This window comes from Salvelinus fontinalis, chromosome 10 (assembly GCF_029448725.1).
Source record: "Salvelinus fontinalis isolate EN_2023a chromosome 10, ASM2944872v1, whole genome shotgun sequence".
Classification (NCBI taxonomy): Eukaryota; Metazoa; Chordata; class Actinopteri; order Salmoniformes; family Salmonidae; genus Salvelinus; species Salvelinus fontinalis.
This window is the reverse complement of record NC_074674.1, coordinates 39346859-39368731: the sequence shown is the minus strand read 5'-3', so window position 1 is coordinate 39368731 and position 21873 is coordinate 39346859. Positions and strand designations below refer to the sequence as shown.

Here is a 21873-nt window from a genome sequence, read left to right as displayed (position 1 = left end):
CTATGTTGTCATGGTAACTGTATACAGAGTGTTGGTATCAACCTCTATGTTGTCATGGTAATTGTATACATAGTGTTGGTATCAACCTCTATGTTGTCATGGTAATTGTATACATAGTGTTGGTATCAACCACTATGTTGTCATGGTAACTGTATACATAGTGTTAGTATCAACCTCTATGTTGTCATGGTAATTGTATACATAGTGTTGGTATCAACCTCTATGTTGTCATGGTAACTGTATACAGAGTGTTGGTATCAACCTCTATGTTGTCATGGTAACTGTATACAGAGTGTTGGTATTAACCTCTATGTTGTCATGGTAACTGTATACAGTGTTCGTTGGTACTAACCTGGGTTGCAGGGGCATTCTCTGTAGTGGTGGTCTCAGGGGGCAGGACATGAGAGGAACGGGAGCGGGGAGGGGGCTTGGGGGAGGACAGCCCCTGGGGGGCCACAGCCCCGGTAGCCCCTAGCCCTGCTCCGGCCTGTGTGGGCAGCATTGGGGCAGCCATTTGGGGCAGCAGTGGGGCCTGCATGGGTGGCTGGGCTAGAGGGGCAGACTGGGGCTGCATGGTTGGCTGCATGGGAGCCTGCATGGGTGGCTGGGCTGGAGGGGCAGACTGGTGCTGCATGGGAGCCTGCATTGGGGCAGCCATGGTTGGTTGCATGGTTGGTTGCATGGGTGGCTGCATGGGTGGCTGCATGGGTGGCTGGGCTGGAGGGGCAGACTGGGGCTGCATGGTTGGCTGCATCGGGGGCTGCATCGGGGAGGGGACATGTCTCACTGGAGGGGGTCCAGAAGGAGGGTGACCTGCAAGACAATGTTACAGAAGAGTTAGACACACACAGAGACGGTCTTCTTCTTCTGAAAGAATGGATATATTTAATAGTCCCAAGAATGGAGCGATCCCAGATTACCCCTTTAAACAGAGTTTACAGCAGCGTTCCCCAATTTCGGTTTCCTGGTTAACTTCTGGGAACAGCATGGGGAGGACATTTTGTTTTGTTGTCCTACACAGCTGATTTAAATGATCAAATCTTAATGAGGGTCTCCAGGACCGATTTTGCGGGAACGCTGGTTTACAGTGTGACATCTGGACTTCTCAATCACAGTCTAGGAAGATTTAAAATAAAACAAATACTATTTGAAGCCAGATGTGGTTGATATAGTGTGAGGCCTCCAGGCTGTGTCTCACCCAGGGGCAGGTCGGTGGGTTTAGGCTGGGCGTCAGGGCCAGGTCTGGGGGCTCCAGGGTGAGTGTCTGGGGTGGGCCGTGGAGCCCCGGGTGCCTCTGGGGTGGGTCTGGGAGCACCTGGGTGGGCAGGGCGCGCCTGGGGGGTCACACTGATCACCCCAGCTCTCTGAGGCATGTTCTGGAGGGAGAGAGAGAGGGAGAGAAAGGATGTAGAGAGAGAGGGAGAAGGAAGAGAGAGAGAGAGGGAGAAGGAAGAGAGAGAGAGAAGAGAGAGAGAGAGAGAGAGTGGGGGTAAAGGAAGAGGGAGAGAGGGGGGGTAAAGGAAGAGGGAGAGAGGGGGGGGTATGGAGAGAGAGGGGGGGGGGGTGAAGAGAGAGAGAGAGAAGGAAGAGAGATTGGGAGAGAGAGACCGGTAGAGACAGAAAGAGAAGTTCACAGTCCATCTAAACGTGGTATCTTTAGAGCACATTCATTCTGCTGGGGTAGATGTATTGGTCTTTAATACTCACCGGTCTGGGCAGGCCTCCAGGACCTGATTGGACGCGACCTGGAACAGAGACATATGATTGACAATCAGAACCACCAATGGCTGAAGCTGTCACTGTTGTTTCATCACAAATGGTAAAATGCCCACTATTGGATTTCTGTGGATGACATGATTGAAGCAGTATGCAGTGGACTTTGATGGTTTTGCAATGTTTTTAACATGTTTTCTATATGTTTTTAACATGTTTTCTATATGTTTTTAACATGTTTTCTATATGTTTTTAACATGTTTTCTATATGTTTTTAACATGTTTTCTAAATGTTTTTAACATGTTTTCTATATGTTTTTAACATGTTTTTCTTTTTAACATGTTTTCTAAATGTTTTTTCGATGTTTTCTATGTTTTTTTTTTTTTACATGTTTATTTATTTTATGTTTTCTGTTTTTTTGGTATTTTTTGACATGTTTTCTATATGTATTTTTTTACATGTTTATTTATTTATTTTATATGTTATTTATTTATTCATTTTTACATGTTTTCTATATTTTTATTATGTTTTTTCTGTTTTTTTAAACATGTTTCAAAAAAAAAATGTTTTCTTTATGTTTTTTATATATTTTTTCTATGGTTTTTTTTTAACGTTTTCTATATGTTTTTTACATGTTATTCTTAGTACATTTTTATTGTAATTCTTTTGTGACTGTGTGTACATGCTATTGATTGACAAACCAATTTCCCCTTGGGGATTAAAAAAGTATTTCTTATCTTATGCTATGATAAGTACTGGTCATTCACTAGCATAGCAACATGTGTGGAGATAATGTGTAAATCATTTATCTATCTTCTGTCTGTAAACTACTGGTGTCAGCACCACTTCACTATGTATGTAATCATTAGCCAAACAGTTGCAAAACATTCCGTTGCAACTAAAACAAGAGTTTCTATTGGACAAAAATATACCTTCCTTGTTTAGTTTCACTTTTGTTAAGAAACGTTTTGCAACAGAATCGGTACAATGAATACACCCCTGGTCAAATTCCTGGTCCCTAAAAAATGTACTCTGGGAATAAAGGATAAATGTACTCTGGGAATAATTTTGATTCACTAACCTAGCAACAAGACCCATCTACTTTCTAACAAAGAGATACAACAAAGAAATTCTCAATTTCAAATCTGGACCTCGAAGCCAGATCCACTGCCATTTTTCTTTTTAAAATTCTTCCCCTCTAAATCAGGGACCAAATCAGGAGCGGGTGTAATTAATTATCAGGTAGAACAGAAAAAGCAGCAGTAGTCCTGCCTTCGTAGCGTAGAGTTGAATATCCCTGCTCTACAACATTCAATAATATAGAAGGGACTTCCTGGGTGGTTCTATAGGAGATGCCCAGTGCTTGATTTGGACTGAAAGAGGTGCCGGTACTCATTTTGGGTGCCGGTACTGTTTATATTTAGGTGTAGGAATTCCACAATGCATTTGAAGTAATATTCTATGAGCTGTGTAAGAATTCGAGCAGAAAAACCATAGAACCATTGAGGTGCTGGTTACTCAGCTCCGGTGAACTCCTGCCCAAGTCAAGCACTGGCGATGCCATGATCACATGGGTAGTCCCATCCATACATTATTTACCTTCACTGCCCCTTCTAGCCATCGCTGGCCACGAGATGTCAAGACAAGTGAAAGATTACATAGAATTTTAGTCATTTAACAGACGCTCTTATCCAAAGAGACTTACAGTCATAGTCAGTACATTCATCTACTGTTATCTAGGTGAGACAACCACATATCACAGTCATAGTCAGTACATTCATCTACAAATAGCTAGGTGGGACAACCACATATCACAGTCATAGTCAGTACATTCATCTACAGATAGCTAGGTGAGACAACCACATATCACAGTCATAGTCAGTACATTCATCTACAGATAGCTAGGTGGGACAACCACATATCACAGTCATAGTCAGTACATTCATCTTCAGATAGCTAGGTGGGACAACCACATATCACAGTCATAGTCAGTACATTCATCTACAGATAGCTAGGTGAGACAACCACATATCACAGTCAGTACATTCATCTTCAGATAGCTAGGTGGGACGACCACATATCACAGTCAGTACATTCATCTTCAGATAGCTAGGTGGGACGACCACATATCACAGTCATAGTCAGTACATTCATCTTCAGATAGCTAGGTGAGACAACCACATATCACAGTCATAGTCAGTACATTCATCTACAGATAGCTAGGTGGGACAACCACATATCACAGTCAGTACATTCATCTACAGATAGCTAGGTGGGACGACCACATATCACAGTCATAGTCAGTACATTCATCTTCAGATAGCTAGGTGGGACAACCACATATCACAGTCATAGTCAGTACATTCATCTACAGATAGCTAGGTGGGACAACCACATATCACAGTCATAGTCAGTACATTCATCTTCAGATAGCTAGGTGGGACAACCACATATCACAGTCAGTACATTCATCTACAGATAGCTAGGTGGGACAACCACATATCACAGTCATTACATTCATCTTCAGATAGCTAGGTGGGACAACCACATATCACAGTCATAGTCAGTACATTCATCTTCAGATAGCTAGGTGGGACAACCACATATCACAGTCAGTACATTCATCTACAGATAGCTAGGTGGGACAACCACATATCATAGTCAGTACATTCATCTACAGATAGCTAGGTGGGACAACCACATATCACAGTCAGTACATTCATCTACAGATAGCTAGGTGAGACAACCACATATCACAGTCATAGTCAGTACATTCATCTTCAGATAGCTAGGTGGGACAACCACATATCACAGTCATAGTCAGTACATTCATCTACAGATAGCTAGGTGAAACAACCACATATCACAGTCATAGTCAGTACATTCATCTACAGATAGCTAGGTGGGACAACCACATATCACAGTCATAGTCAGTACATTCATCTACAGATAGCTAGGTGGGACAACCACATATCACAGTCATAGTCAGTACATTCATCTACAGATAGCTAGGTGGGACGACCACATATCACAGTCATAGTCAGTACATTCATCTTCAGATAGCTAGGTGGGACAACCACATATCACAGTCATAGTCAGTACATTCATCTACAGATAGCTAGGTGGGACAACCACATATCACAGTCATAGTCAGTACATTCATCTACAGATAGCTAGGTGGGACAACCACATATCACAGTCATAGTCAGTACATTCATCTACAGATAGCTAGGTGGGACAACCACATATCACAGTCATAGTCAGTACATTCATCTACAGATAGCTAGGTGAGACAACCACATATCACAGTCAGTACATTCATCTACAGATAGCTAGGTGAGACAACCACATATCACAGTCATAGTCAGTACATTCATCTGCAGATAGCTAGGTGGGACAACCACATATCACAGTCATTACATTCATCTTCAGATAGCTAGGAGAGACAACCACATATCACAGTCATAGTCAGTACATTCATCTACAGATAGCTAGGAGAGACAACCACATATCACAGTCATAGTCAGTACATTCATCTACAGATAGCTAGGTGGGACAACCACATATCACAGTCATAGTCAGTACATTCATCTACAGATAGCTAGGTGGGACAACCACATATCACAGTCATTACATTCATCTTCAGATAGCTAGGTGGTACAACCATATATCACAAAATATATATATATTTAACCTTAATTTAACTAGGCAAGTCAGGTAAGAACAAATTCATATTTACAATGATGGCCTAGGAACAGTGGGTTAACTGCCGTGTTCAGGGGCAGAACGACAGATTTTTACCTTGTCAACTTGGGGATTCGATCCAGCAACTTTTCGGTTACTGGCATAACGCTCTAACCACTAGGCTACCTGCTGCCCATCTACCTCCATCTATCACCAAGACATGTCAACATACTGACTTCCATAGCGATATCAGCTATCTACCTCCATCTATCACCAAGACCTGTCAATCTATTGACTTCCATAGCGATATCATCTATCTACCTCCATCTATCACCAAGACATGTCAACATACTGACTTCCATAGCGATATCATCTCCATGTATCTCATGGTAGGACTGTCTGAAACTTGAGGGAATCTGAAGCCATCGGCAACTGCAGGTGGTGTGTCAGATCATTGAACCCAACCGGGTGCCATAGGGCTCTGGTCTAAAGTAGTGCACTACGTAGGGAATAGGGTGCCATAGGGCTCTGGTCTAAAGTAGTGCACTATATAGGGAATAGGGTGCCATTTGGGGTGCAGGGTGTCCATGGCTAAACTGGTGTGTACCTGGTCTGACAGAGGGTTGGCTAAACTGGTGTGTACCTGGTCTGACAGAGGGTTGGCTAAACTGGTGTGTACCTGGTCTGAATGAGAGGGTTGGCTAAACTGGTGTGTACCTGGTCTGACAGAGGGTTGGCTAAACTGGTGTGTACCTGGTCTGAATGAGAGGGTTGGCTAAACTGGTGTGTACCTGGTCTGCCTGGGAGGGTTGGCTAAACTGGTGTGTACCTGGTCTGCCTGGGAGGGTTGGCTAAACTAGTGTGTACCTGGTCTGAATGAGAGGGTTGGCTAAACTGATGTGTACCTGGTCTGACAGAGAGGGTTGGCTAAACTAGTGTGTACCTGGTCTGCCTGAGAGGGTTGGCTAAACTAGTGTGTACCTGGTCTGCCTGAGAGGGTTGGCTAAACTAGTGTGTACCTGGTCTGTCTGAGAGGGTTGGCTAAACTAGTGTGTACCTGGTCTGCCTGAGAGGGTTGACTAAACTAGTGTGTACCTGGTCTGAATGAGAGGGTTGGCTAAACTGGTGTGTACCTGGTCTGCCTGAGAGGGTTGGCTAAACTAGTGTGTACCTGGTCTGCCTGAGAGGGTTGGCTAAACTAGTGTGTACCTGGTCTGCCTGAGAGGGTTGGCTAAACTAGTGTGTACCTGGTCTGCCTGAGAGGGTTGGCTAAACTAGTGTGTAACTGGTCTGTCTGAGAGGGTTGGCTAAACTAGTGGGTACCTGGTCTGCCTGAGAGGGTTGACTAAACTAGTGTGTACCTGGTCTGAATGAGAGGGTTGGCTAAACTGGTGTGTACCTGGTCTGCCTGAGAGGGTTGGCTAAACTAGTGTGTACCTGGTCTGCCTGAGAGGGTTGGCTAAACTAGTGTGTACCTGGCTGGGAGACACACACAGGGCATAGGTAGATTGATGACTCTCAGGGAAGTTGGCTAAGTAAGTAAGCACACCCCATGTGCCAAGGCCCCTAGGGCAGAGCTAACTAAACCAAGCCTTGGATTACTGAACGCTGACAGAGAAACAGCCTGGTACAGGAACTACCACACACACAAAGAGAGAGAGACAGAGACAGAGAGCTAGAGAGGGAGAGACACACATGGCGTCGCCTATCATGTTGATCACATAACAGATGGGTTGTTATTACCACTCTGTTACCACTATTATATAGCCATGCTATAAGGCAGTGTTTCTGTTACCACTATTATATAGCCACGCTATGAGGCAGTGTTTCTGTTACCACTATTATATAGCCACGCTATAAGGCAGTGTCTCTGTTACCACTATTATATAGCCACGCTATAAGGCAGTGTTTCTGTTACCACTATTATATAGCCACGCTATGAGGCAGTGTTTCTGTTACCACTATTATATAGCCATGCTATAAGGCAGTGTTTCTGTTACCACTATTATATAGCCACGCTATAAGGCAGTGTTTCTGTTACCACTATTATATAGCCACGCTATGAGGCAGTGTTTCTGTTACCACTATTATATAGCCATGCTATAAGGCAGTGTTTCTGTTACCACTATTATATAGCCATGCTATAAGGCAGTGTTTCTGTTACCACTATTATTTAGCCATGCTATGATATGAGGCAGTGTTTCTGTTACCACTATTATATAGCCACGCTATAAGGCAGTGTTTCTGTTACCACTATTATATAGCCACGCTATGAGGCAGTGTTTCTGTTACCACTATTATATAGCCATGCTATAAGGCAGTGTTTCTGTTACCACTATTATATAGCCATGCTATGAGGCAGTGTTTCTGTTACCACTATTATATAGCCATGCTATAAGGCAGTGTTTCTGTTACCACTATTATATAGCCACGCTATAAGGCAGTGTTTCTGTTACCACTATTATATAGCCACGCTATGAGGCAGTGTTTCTGTTACCACTATTATATAGCCACGCTATGAGGCAGTGTTTCTGTTACCACTATTATATAGCCACGCTATGAGGCAGTGTTTCTGTTACCACTATTATATAGCCACGCTATAAGGCAGTGTTTCTGTTACCAGTATTATATAGCCACGCTATAAGGCAGTGTTTCTGTTACCACTATTATATAGCCACGCTATAAGGCAGTGTTTCTGTTACCACTATTATATAGCCATGCTATGAGGCAGTGTTTCTGTTACCACTATTATATAGCCATGCTATGAGGCAGTGTTTCTGTTACCACTACTATATAGCCATGCTATAAGGCAGTGTTTCTGTTACCACTATTATATAGCCATGCTATAAGGCAGTGTTTCTGTTACCACTATTATATAGCCATGCTATAAGGCAGTGTTTCTGTTACCACTATTATATAGCCATGCTATAAGGCAGTGTTTCTGTTACCACTATTATATAGTCATGCTATGAGGCAGTGTTTCTGTTACCACTATTATATAGCCATGCTATAAGGCAGTGTTTCTGTTACCACTATTATATAGCCACGCTATAAGGCAGTGTTTCTGTTACCACTATTATATTGCCACGCTATAAGGCAGTGTTTCTGTTACCACTATTATATAGCCATGCTATAAGGCAGTGTTTCTGTTACCACTATTATATAGCCATGCTATGAGGCAGTGTTTCTGTTACCACTATTATATAGCCACGCTATAAGGCAGTGTTTCTGTTACCACTATTATATAGCCACGCTATAAGGCAGTGTTTCTGTTACCACTATTATATAGCCACGCTATAAGGCAGTGTTTCTGTTACCACTATTATATAGCCATGCTATGAGGCAGTGTTTCTGTTACCACTATTATATAGCCATGCTATGAGGCAGTGTTTCTGTTACCACTATTATATAGCCATGCTATAAGGCAGTGTTTCTGTTACCACTATTATATAGCCACGCTATGAGGCAGTGTTTCTGTTACCACTATTATATTGCCACGCTATAAGGCAGTGTTTCTGTTACCACTATTATATAGCCACGCTATGAGGCAGTGTTTCTGTTACCACTATTATATAGCCACGCTATGAGGCAGTGTTTCTGTTACCACTATTATATTGCCACGCTATAAGGCAGTGTTTCTGTTACCACTATTATATAGCCACGCTATAAGGCAGTGTTTCTGTTACCACTATTATATAGCCAAGCTATGAGGCAGTGTTTCTGTTACCACTATTATATAGCCATGCTATGAGGCAGTGTTTCTGTTACCACTATTATATAGCCATGCTATGAGGCAGTGTTTCTGTTACCACTATTATATAGCCATGCTATAAGGCAGTGTTTCTGTTACCACTATTATATAGCCATGCTATAAGGCAGTGTTTCTGTTACCACTATTATATAGCCATGCTATGAGGCAGTGTTTCTGTTACCACTATTATATAGCCATGCTATGAGGCAGTGTTTCTGTTACCACTATTATATAGCCATGCTATGAGGCAGTGTTTCTGTTACCTCTATTATATAGCCATGCTATGAGGCAGTGTTTCTGTTACCACTATTATATAGCCATGCTATAAGGTAGTGCTTCTGTTACCACTATTATATAGCCATGCTATGAGGCAGTGTTTCTGTTACCACTATTATATAGCCATGCTATGAGGCAGTGTTTCTGTTACCACTACTATATAGCCATGCTATGAGGCAGTGTTTCTGTTACCACTACTATATAGCCATGCTATGAGGCAGTGTTTCTGTTACCACTATTATATTGCCATGCTATAAGGCAGTGTTTCTGTTACCACTATTATATAGCCATGCTATGAGGCAGTTTTCTGTTACCACTACTATATAGCCATGCTATGAGGCAGTGTTTCTGTTACCACTATTATATAGCCATGCTATGAGGCAGTGTTTCTGTTACCACTATTATATAGCCATGCTATAAGGCAGTGTTTCTGTTACCACTATTATATAGCCATGCTATGAGGCAGTGTTTCTGTTACCACTATTATATAGCCATGCTATAAGGCAGTGTTTCTGTTACCACTATTATATAGCCATGCTATAAGGCAGTGTTTCTGTTACCACTATTATATAGCCTGGCTATAATGCAGTGTTTCTGTTACCACTATTATATAGCCATGCTAGGAGGCAGTGTTTCTGTTACCACTACTATATAGCCATGCTATAAGGCAGTGTTTCTGTTACCACTACTATATAGCCATGCTATGAGGCAGTGTTTCTGTTACCACTATTATATAGCCATGCTATAAGGCAGTGTTTCTGTTACCACTATTATATAGCCATGCTATAAGGCAGTGTTTCTGTTACCACTATTATATAGCCATGCTATGAGGCAGTGTTTCTGTTACCACTATTATATAGCCATGCTATGAGGCAGTGTTTCTGTTACCACTATTTTATAGCCATGCTATGAGGCAGTGTTTCTGTTACCACTATTATATAGCCATGCTATGAGGCAGTGTTTCTGTTACCACTATTATATAGCCATGCTATAAGGCAGTGTTTCTGTTACCACTATTATATAGCCATGCTATAAGGCAGTGTTTCTGTTACCACTATTATATAGCCATGCTATGAGGCAGTGTTTCTGTTACCACTACTATATAGCCATGCTATAAGGCAGTGTTTCTGTTACCACTATTATATAGCCATGCTATGAGGCAGTGTTTCTGTTACCACTATTATATAGCCATGCTATGAGGCAGTGTTTCTGTTACCACTATTATATAGCCATGCTATAAGGCAGTGTTTCTGTTACCACTATTATATAGCCATGCTATGAGGCAGTGTTTCTGTTACCACTATTATATAGCCATGCTATGAGGCAGTGTTTCTGTTACCTCTATTATATAGCCATGCTATGAGGCAGTGTTTCTGTTACCACTATTATATAGCCATGCTATAAGGTAGTGCTTCTGTTACCACTATTATATAGCCATGCTATGAGGCAGTGTTTCTGTTACCACTATTATATAGCCATGCTATGAGGCAGTGTTTCTGTTACCACTACTATATAGCCATGCTATGAGGCAGTGTTTCTGTTACCACTACTATATAGCCATGCTATGAGGCAGTGTTTCTGTTACCACTATTATATTGCCATGCTATAAGGCAGTGTTTCTGTTACCACTATTATATAGCCATGCTATGAGGCAGTTTTCTGTTACCACTACTATATAGCCATGCTATGAGGCAGTGTTTCTGTTACCACTATTATATAGCCATGCTATAAGGCAGTGTTTCTGTTACCACTGTTATATAGCCATGCTATGAGGCAGTGTTTCTGTTAGCACTATTATATAGCCATGCTATGAGGCAGTGTTTCTGTTACCACTATTATATAGCCATGCTATGAGGCAGTGTTTCTGTTACCACTATTATATTGCCATGCTATGAGGCAGTGTTTCTGTTACCACTATTATATTGCCATGCTATGAGGCAGTGTTTCTGTTACCACTATTATATAGCCATGCTATAAGGGAGTGTTTCTGTTACCACTATTATATAGCCATGCTATAAGGCAGTGTTTCTGTTACCACTACTATATAGCCATGCTATAAGGCAGTGTTTCTGTTACCACTACTATATAGCCATGCTATAAGGCAGTGTTTCTGTTACCACTATTATATAGCCATGCTATGAGGCAGTGTTTCTGTTACCACTATTATATAGCCATGCTATAAGGCAGTGTTTCTGTTACCACTATTATATAGCCATGCTATGAGGCAGTGTTTCTGTTACCACTATTATATAGCCATGCTATAAGGCAGTGTTTCTGTTACCACTATTATATAGCCATGCTATAAGGCAGTGTTTCTGTTACCACTATTATATAGCCTGGCTATAATGCAGTGTTTCTGTTACCACTATTATATAGCCATGCTAGGAGGCAGTGTTTCTGTTACCACTACTATATAGCCATGCTATAAGGCAGTGTTTCTGTTACCACTACTATATAGCCATGCTATGAGGCAGTGTTTCTGTTACCACTATTATATAGCCATGCTATAAGGCAGTGTTTCTGTTACCACTATTATATAGCCATGCTATAAGGCAGTGTTTCTGTTACCACTATTATATAGCCATGCTATGAGGCAGTGTTTCTGTTACCACTATTATATAGCCATGCTATGAGGCAGTGTTTCTGTTACCACTATTATATAGCCATGCTATGAGGCAGTGTTTCTGTTACCACTATTATATAGCCATGCTATGAGGCAGTGTTTCTGTTACCACTATTATATAGCCATGCTATAAGGCAGTGTTTCTGTTACCACTATTATATAGCCATGCTATAAGGCAGTGTTTCTGTTACCACTATTATATAGCCATGCTATGAGGCAGTGTTTCTGTTACCACTACTATATAGCCATGCTATAAGGCAGTGTTTCTGTTACCACTATTATATAGCCATGCTATGAGGCAGTGTTTCTGTTACCACTATTATATAGCCATGCTATGAGGCAGTGTTTCTGTTACCACTATTATATAGCCATGCTATAAGGCAGTGTTTCTGTTACCACTATTATATAGCCATGCTATGAGGCAGTGTTTCTGTTACCACTATTATATAGCCATGCTATAAGGCAGTGTTTCTGTTACCACTATTATATAGCCATGCTATAAGGCAGTGTTTCTGTTACCACTATTATATAGCCATGCTATGAGGCAGTGTTTCTGTTACCACTATTATATAGCCATGCTATAAGGCAGTGTTTCTGTTACCACTATTATATAGCCATGCTATAAGGCAGTGTTTCTGTTACCACTATTATTTAGCCATGCTATGATATGAGGCAGTGTTTCTGTTACCACTATTATATAGCCACGCTATAAGGCAGTGTTTCTGTTACCACTATTATATAGCCACGCTATGAGGCAGTGTTTCTGTTACCACTATTATATAGCCATGCTATAAGGCAGTGTTTCTGTTACCACTATTATATAGCCATGCTATGAGGCAGTGTTTCTGTTACCACTATTATATAGCCATGCTATAAGGCAGTGTTTCTGTTACCACTATTATATAGCCACGCTATAAGGCAGTGTTTCTGTTACCACTATTATATAGCCACGCTATGAGGCAGTGTTTCTGTTACCACTATTATATAGCCACGCTATGAGGCAGTGTTTCTGTTACCACTATTATATAGCCATGCTATGAGGCAGTGTTTCTGTTACCACTATTATATAGCCACGCTATAAGGCAGTGTTTCTGTTACCACTATTATATAGCCACGCTATAAGGCAGTGTTTCTGTTACCACTATTATATAGCCACGCTATAAGGCAGTGTTTCTGTTACCACTATTATATAGCCATGCTATGAGGCAGTGTTTCTGTTACCACTATTATATAGCCATGCTATGAGGCAGTGTTTCTGTTACCACTACTATATAGCCATGCTATAAGGCAGTGTTTCTGTTACCACTATTATATAGCCATGCTATAAGGCAGTGTTTCTGTTACCACTATTATATAGCCATGCTATAAGGCAGTGTTTCTGTTACCACTATTATATAGCCATGCTATAAGGCAGTGTTTCTGTTACCACTATTATATAGTCATGCTATGAGGCAGTGTTTCTGTTACCACTATTATATAGCCATGCTATAAGGCAGTGTTTCTGTTACCACTATTATATAGCCACGCTATAAGGCAGTGTTTCTGTTACCACTATTATATTGCCACGCTATAAGGCAGTGTTTCTGTTACCACTATTATATAGCCATGCTATAAGGCAGTGTTTCTGTTACCACTATTATATAGCCATGCTATGAGGCAGTGTTTCTGTTACCACTATTATATAGCCACGCTATAAGGCAGTGTTTCTGTTACCACTATTATATAGCCACGCTATAAGGCAGTGTTTCTGTTACCACTATTATATAGCCACGCTATAAGGCAGTGTTTCTGTTACCACTATTATATAGCCATGCTATGAGGCAGTGTTTCTGTTACCACTATTATATAGCCATGCTATGAGGCAGTGTTTCTGTTACCACTATTATATAGCCATGCTATAAGGCAGTGTTTCTGTTACCACTATTATATAGCCACGCTATGAGGCAGTGTTTCTGTTACCACTATTATATTGCCACGCTATAAGGCAGTGTTTCTGTTACCACTATTATATAGCCACGCTATGAGGCAGTGTTTCTGTTACCACTATTATATAGCCACGCTATGAGGCAGTGTTTCTGTTACCACTATTATATTGCCACGCTATAAGGCAGTGTTTCTGTTACCACTATTATATAGCCACGCTATAAGGCAGTGTTTCTGTTACCACTATTATATAGCCAAGCTATGAGGCAGTGTTTCTGTTACCACTATTATATAGCCATGCTATGAGGCAGTGTTTCTGTTACCACTATTATATAGCCATGCTATGAGGCAGTGTTTCTGTTACCACTATTATATAGCCATGCTATAAGGCAGTGTTTCTGTTACCACTATTATATAGCCATGCTATAAGGCAGTGTTTCTGTTACCACTATTATATAGCCATGCTATGAGGCAGTGTTTCTGTTACCACTATTATATAGCCATGCTATGAGGCAGTGTTTCTGTTACCACTATTATATAGCCATGCTATGAGGCAGTGTTTCTGTTACCTCTATTATATAGCCATGCTATGAGGCAGTGTTTCTGTTACCACTATTATATAGCCATGCTATAAGGTAGTGCTTCTGTTACCACTATTATATAGCCATGCTATGAGGCAGTGTTTCTGTTACCACTATTATATAGCCATGCTATGAGGCAGTGTTTCTGTTACCACTACTATATAGCCATGCTATGAGGCAGTGTTTCTGTTACCACTACTATATAGCCATGCTATGAGGCAGTGTTTCTGTTACCACTATTATATTGCCATGCTATAAGGCAGTGTTTCTGTTACCACTATTATATAGCCATGCTATGAGGCAGTTTTCTGTTACCACTACTATATAGCCATGCTATGAGGCAGTGTTTCTGTTACCACTATTATATAGCCATGCTATAAGGCAGTGTTTCTGTTACCACTATTATATAGCCATGCTATGAGGCAGTGTTTCTGTTACCACTATTATATAGCCATGCTATGAGGCAGTGTTTCTGTTACCACTATTATATAGCCATGCTATGAGGCAGTGTTTCTGTTACCACTATTATATTGCCATGCTATGAGGCAGTGTTTCTGTTACCACTATTATATTGCCATGCTATGAGGCAGTGTTTCTGTTACCACTATTATATAGCCATGCTATAAGGCAGTGTTTCTGTTACCACTATTATATAGCCATGCTATAAGGCAGTGTTTCTGTTACCACTACTATATAGCCATGCTATAAGGCAGTGTTTCTGTTACCACTACTATATAGCCATGCTATAAGGCAGTGTTTCTGTTACCACTATTATATAGCCATGCTATGAGGCAGTGTTTCTGTTACCACTATTATATAGCCATGCTATAAGGCAGTGTTTCTGTTACCACTATTATATAGCCATGCTATGAGGCAGTGTTTCTGTTACCACTATTATATAGCCATGCTATAAGGCAGTGTTTCTGTTACCACTATTATATAGCCATGCTATAAGGCAGTGTTTCTGTTACCACTATTATATAGCCTGGCTATAATGCAGTGTTTCTGTTACCACTATTATATAGCCATGCTAGGAGGCAGTGTTTCTGTTACCACTACTATATAGCCATGCTATAAGGCAGTGTTTCTGTTACCACTACTATATAGCCATGCTATGAGGCAGTGTTTCTGTTACCACTATTATATAGCCATGCTATAAGGCAGTGTTTCTGTTACCACTATTATATAGCCATGCTATAAGGCAGTGTTTCTGTTACCACTATTATATAGCCATGCTATGAGGCAGTGTTTCTGTTACCACTATTATATAGCCATGCTATGAGGCAGTGTTTCTGTTACCACTATTATATAGCCATGCTATGAGGCAGTGTTTCTGTTACCACTATTATATAGCCATGCTATGAGGCAGTGTTTCTGTTACCACTATTATATAGCCATGCTATAAGGCAGTGTTTCTGTTACCACTATTATATAGCCATGCTATAAGGCAGTGTTTCTGTTACCACTATTATATAGCCATGCTATGAGGCAGTGTTTCTGTTACCACTACTATATAGCCATGCTATAAGGCAGTGTTTCTGTTACCACTATTATATAGCCATGCTATGAGGCAGTGTTTCTGTTACCACTATTATATAGCCATGCTATGAGGCAGTGTTTCTGTTACCACTATTATATAGCCATGCTATAAGGCAGTGTTTCTGTTACCACTATTATATAGCCATGCTATGAGGCAGTGTTTCTGTTACCACTATTATATAGCCATGCTATGAGGCAGTGTTTCTGTTACCTCTATTATATAGCCATGCTATGAGGCAGTGTTTCTGTTACCACTATTATATAGCCATGCTATAAGGTAGTGCTTCTGTTACCACTATTATATAGCCATGCTATGAGGCAGTGTTTCTGTTACCACTATTATATAGCCATGCTATGAGGCAGTGTTTCTGTTACCACTACTATATAGCCATGCTATGAGGCAGTGTTTCTGTTACCACTACTATATAGCCATGCTATGAGGCAGTGTTTCTGTTACCACTATTATATTGCCATGCTATAAGGCAGTGTTTCTGTTACCACTATTATATAGCCATGCTATGAGGCAGTTTTCTGTTACCACTACTATATAGCCATGCTATGAGGCAGTGTTTCTGTTACCACTATTATATAGCCATGCTATAAGGCAGTGTTTCTGTTACCACTATTATATAGCCATGCTATGAGGCAGTGTTTCTGTTACCACTATTATATAGCCATGCTATGAGGCAGTGTTTCTGTTACCACTATTATATAGCCATGCTATGAGGCAGTGTTTCTGTTACCACTATTATATTGCCATGCTATGAGGCAGTGTTTCTGTTACCACTATTATATTGCCATGCTATGAGGCAGTGTTTCTGTTACCACTATTATATAGCCATGCTATAAGGCAGTGTTTCTGTTACCACTATTATATAGCCATGCTATAAGGCAGTGTTTCTGTTACCACTACTATATAGCCATGCTATAAGGCAGTGTTTCTGTTACCACTACTATATAGCCATGCTATAAGGCAGTGTTTCTGTTACCACTATTATATAGCCATGCTATGAGGCAGTGTTTCTGTTACCACTATTATATAGCCATGCTATAAGGCAGTGTTTCTGTTACCACTATTATATAGCCATGCTATGAGGCAGTGTTTCTGTTACCACTATTATATAGCCATGCTATAAGGCAGTGTTTCTGTTACCACTATTATATAGCCATGCTATAAGGCAGTGTTTCTGTTACCACTATTATATAGCCTGGCTATAATGCAGTGTTTCTGTTACCACTATTATATAGCCATGCTAGGAGGCAGTGTTTCTGTTACCACTACTATATAGCCATGCTATAAGGCAGTGTTTCTGTTACCACTACTATATAGCCATGCTATGAGGCAGTGTTTCTGTTACCACTATTATATAGCCATGCTATAAGGCAGTGTTTCTGTTACCACTATTATATAGCCATGCTATAAGGCAGTGTTTCTGTTACCACTATTATATAGCCATGCTATGAGGCAGTGTTTCTGTTACCACTATTATATAGCCATGCTATGAGGCAGTGTTTCTGTTACCACTATTATATAGCCATGCTATGAGGCAGTGTTTCTGTTACCACTATTATATAGCCATGCTATGAGGCAGTGTTTCTGTTACCACTATTATATAGCCATGCTATAAGGCAGTGTTTCTGTTACCACTATTATATAGCCATGCTATAAGGCAGTGTTTCTGTTACCACTATTATATAGCCATGCTATGAGGCAGTGTTTCTGTTACCACTACTATATAGCCATGCTATAAGGCAGTGTTTCTGTTACCACTATTATATAGCCATGCTATGAGGCAGTGTTTCTGTTACCACTATTATATAGCCATGCTATGAGGCAGTGTTTCTGTTACCACTATTATATAGCCATGCTATAAGGCAGTGTTTCTGTTACCACTATTATATAGCCATGCTATGAGGCAGTGTTTCTGTTACCACTATTATATAGCCATGCTATAAGGCAGTGTTTCTGTTACCACTATTATATAGCCATGCTATAAGGCAGTGTTTCTGTTACCACTATTATATAGCCATGCTATGAGGCAGTGTTTCTGTTACCACTATTATATAGCCATGCTATAAGGCAGTGTTTCTGTTACCACTATTATATAGCCATGCTATAAGGCAGTGTTTCTGTTAAAGCCCTAACACTTAACTTTATTCAGTTAAACAACTCATCACCAATCCTTAGATTTGAATCACGAGTGTGAGCGCAAGTGCAAAAAACTAAACATGCCCCCCCTTTAGGGTCCCCAGGACCAGCCCCTCCCCCTCGGGGTCCCTAGGACCAGCCCCCCCCCCCCCCCCCCCCCCCGGGACCAGCATTGAGAGAGTAGGTGTTGTTATAACAGTTCCTCATCACTACTCACCTGAGGCAGGTCTAGCGAGCGCAGGGCTTTTTTGTCCTTCGCCGGCAGAAGCAGCACAAAGGAACCCAGACTTTAACATTAGGTTACTTTTCATTTCAAACCACTGTATGTTACCTACCTAACGTTTCAAACTACCGTTTCAAACTACCGTTTCCACCTACCGTTTCAACTACCGTTTCCACCTACCGTTTTAACCTAACGTTTCCATCTACCGTTTCACCTTACCGTTTCACCTTACCGTTTCACCTTACCATTTCAAACTACCGTTTCACCCTAACGTTTCAACTACCGTTTCACCCTACAGTTTCCACCTACCGTTTCCACCTACCGTTTCACCCTACCGTTTCACCCTACCGTTTCACCCTACCGTTTCACCCTACCGTTTCAAACTACCGTTTCAACCTTATGTCAGTGGCCAAACTGGAACACATTCTCCACTTCAGATACACCCTTATTACACAGGCTTAACCATCTCAAACCACACAAAACACAAGGTATTTTAAATAGGCTGCATCCTCAATGACAACACATTCGTCAAGTCCCTATGTTCATATCAAAAGTAAAGCACTTTATAGGGAAGAGGGTGCCATTTTGGACCACAGATATAGCCCAGCCCAGGGGTGTTCAAAACCTCTCCTCAGGGACCCCCAGCCGCTCCATGTATTTGACCTCTTCCAGAACAGACACCCCTGATTTTAACTTGTCAACTCCTCATCCTCAACCCCATGACTAAGGTGAATCGAGGGGTGAACGACAACAATTGTAAAACGTCTTGAGGATCCCCGTGAAGAGAGGTATTAAAACCACTGGCCTAGTCTCAGGTTACAATTCTACTGTCAAAGAGTAAAACGGACAGAAGGGAGACGTACGTCATGGTTGATTCTAGAAGAGATTCTCTGATCCCCTTAAAACGCTACTTTACAAAAACACGAGCTATTCTACACCTCAATAAGGAACAACACTTAACCTAGCCTATACCTCGACACAAACACATTCAATTCTACTCTCAGGGTAGAAGCAGACAGAAGGGTATTTCTGTTTTAATTCTATTGGACAATCATAGAGGTAAGATAGATGACTCACTTGCCACAAGGTCTGTTTTAACACGGGACAGTGCCATTCATAGAGATATAATATTACTACGGTGCCATTGAGGACTGACCACATCTCAGTTGTCTGGATGGTCACAGAGGACATTGTGGCAAAGATGTGCCATTTATCCAACTCTTTTGTGTGGAAACCATGATCACATGACGCGAGGAACACATCTAGATCTACAGATATGTTACCTTCGCTACCCCTCCTAGCCAGAGCAGGGCTTAGTGTATTTTCTCCAGAATATTCTCCAAAGTCTTAGAGCGGGAGGAACGTAAACACAGGGCTCAAAATGAAGGACAAGACATAACTACAATACAACACAACACTGTTATGAAGACGAGGCTGAGGTTAACTGATGACGAGGCTGGGTTAACTGATGACGAGGCTGAGGTTAACTGATGACGAGGCTGGGTTAACTGATGATGAGGCTGAGGTTAACTGATGACGAGGCTGAGGTTAACTGATGACGAGGCTGGGTTAACTGATGACGAGGCTGAGGTTAACTGATGACGAGGCTGAGGTTAACTGATGACGAGGCTGAGGTTAACTGATGATGAGGCTGAGGTTAACTGATGACGAGGCTGAGGTTAACTGATGACGAGGCTGGGGTTAACTGATGACGAGGCTGGGTTAACTGATGACGAGGCTGAGGTTAACTGATGATGAGGCTGAGGTTAACTGATGATGAGGCTGAGGTTAACTGATGACGAGGCTGGGTTAACTGATGATGAGGCTGAGGTTAACTGATGACGAGGCTGAGGTTAACTGATGACGAGGCTGGGTTAACTGATGATGAGGCTGAGGTTAACTGATGACGAGGCTGGGTTAACTGATGATGAGGCTGAGGTTAACTGATGATGAGGCTGGGTTAACTGATGACGAGGCTGGGCTAACTGATGATGAGGCTGAGGTTAACTGATGACGAGGCTGGGTTAACTGATGATGAGGCTGAGGTTAACTGATGACGAGGCTGGGTTAACTGATGATGAGGCTGAGGTTAACTGATGACGAGGCTGGGTTAACTGATGATGAGGCTGAGGTTAACTGATGACGAGGCTGAGGTTAACTGATGATGAGGCTGGGTTAACTGATGACGAGGCTGGGCTAACTGATGATGAGGCTGAGGTTAGCTGATGATGAGGCTGGGCTAACTGAAAATGAGGCTGGGCTAACTGAAAATGGGGCTAACTGATGACGAGGCTGGGTTAACTGATGACGAGGCTGGGCTAACTGATGACGAGGCTGGGCTAACTGATGACGAGGCTGGGCTAACTGATGACGAGGCTGGGCTAACTGATGACGAGGCTGAGGTTAACTGATGACGAGGCTGGGTTAACTGATGACGAGGCTGGGCTAACTGATGACGAGTCTGGGCTAACTGATGACGAGGCTGGGTTAACTGATGACGAGGCTGGGCTAACTGATGACGAGGCTGGGTTAACTGATGACGAGGCTGGGCTAACTGATGACGAGGCTGGGTTAACTGATGACGAGGCTGGGCTAACTGATGACGAGGCTGGGCTAACTGATGACGAGGCTGGGCTAACTGATGACGAGGCTGGGCTAACTGATGACGAGGCTGGGCTAACTGATGACGAGGCTGGGCTAACTGATGATGAGGCAGGATTAACTGATGATGAGGCTGGGCTAAATGATGATGAGGGTAACTGATGTGGCTAAGAGGCTAGGTTAATTGATGAAAAAGCTAACTGATGAAGAAAATGACTGTGAAGTCATTGTTGATTTGTGTGCAGGAATAAACCTTGGAGAGCAGCAATATTCTGTACCAGGCCTTTGATTCCTGTTTAACTGTGCTTCCTGTATAACTGTGCTTCCTGTATAACTGTGCTTCCTGTATAACTGTGCTTCCTGTATAACTGGTGTTAACCACCTTAAAAGGTTGCCTAATTCCACACTGAAATCAAACCAGTCTCCGAGGGCTGGTTTCCTGGACAGATACATTTTAAGATTATCCATTGAACGTGCTTCTTAGTCCAAGACTAGGATTAATCTGTGTCTGGGAAACCGGCCCCTAGACAATTACCATACCAGAGAGCATGAAAATGAGTTGCATTTAACAACAAACCACTAAACAATCACCACACCATTTGCATGAATAAGCCACGTTGTCACGTAAACCACCATAGAGTAGTAAACCAGTCTGTCGCCACAGTAACAGCTACAGGTCTACTACAATAAGCCACCGTACAGTATTACACAGCAGCAGTGATATCACAACATCTATCTGTCAGGCACAAAGCCTTTTTACCTCCCATGTCTCTTCTCCCGGGCATAGGGCTAAGGCCTCCTTCGAGCAG

At 41.8% G+C, this 21873-nt stretch overlaps 1 protein-coding gene across 9 annotated transcripts in view; it reads right to left on the bottom strand.

Moving 5' to 3' along the window:
* The window catches only part of synj1 (synaptojanin 1), a 132582-nt gene that overhangs the window by 7799 nt on the left and 102910 nt on the right, over nucleotides 1–21873 (bottom strand). For 5 of the 9 annotated variants that reach the window (XM_055936786.1, XM_055936790.1, XM_055936789.1 and 2 more), the window contains 5 exons: nucleotides 21825–21863; nucleotides 18458–18493; nucleotides 1708–1745; nucleotides 1145–1376; nucleotides 353–813 (listed from right to left, as the gene is read on the bottom strand). In XM_055936786.1, the coding sequence (XP_055792761.1) occupies nucleotides 353–813; nucleotides 1145–1376; nucleotides 1708–1745; nucleotides 18458–18493; nucleotides 21825–21863 (806 nt within the window). The remainder of the gene's footprint in view (nucleotides 1–352; nucleotides 814–1144; nucleotides 1377–1707; nucleotides 1746–18457; nucleotides 18494–21824; nucleotides 21864–21873) is intronic. The other 4 variants (XM_055936793.1, XM_055936791.1, XM_055936792.1 and 1 more) reach the window with 4 other exon arrangements.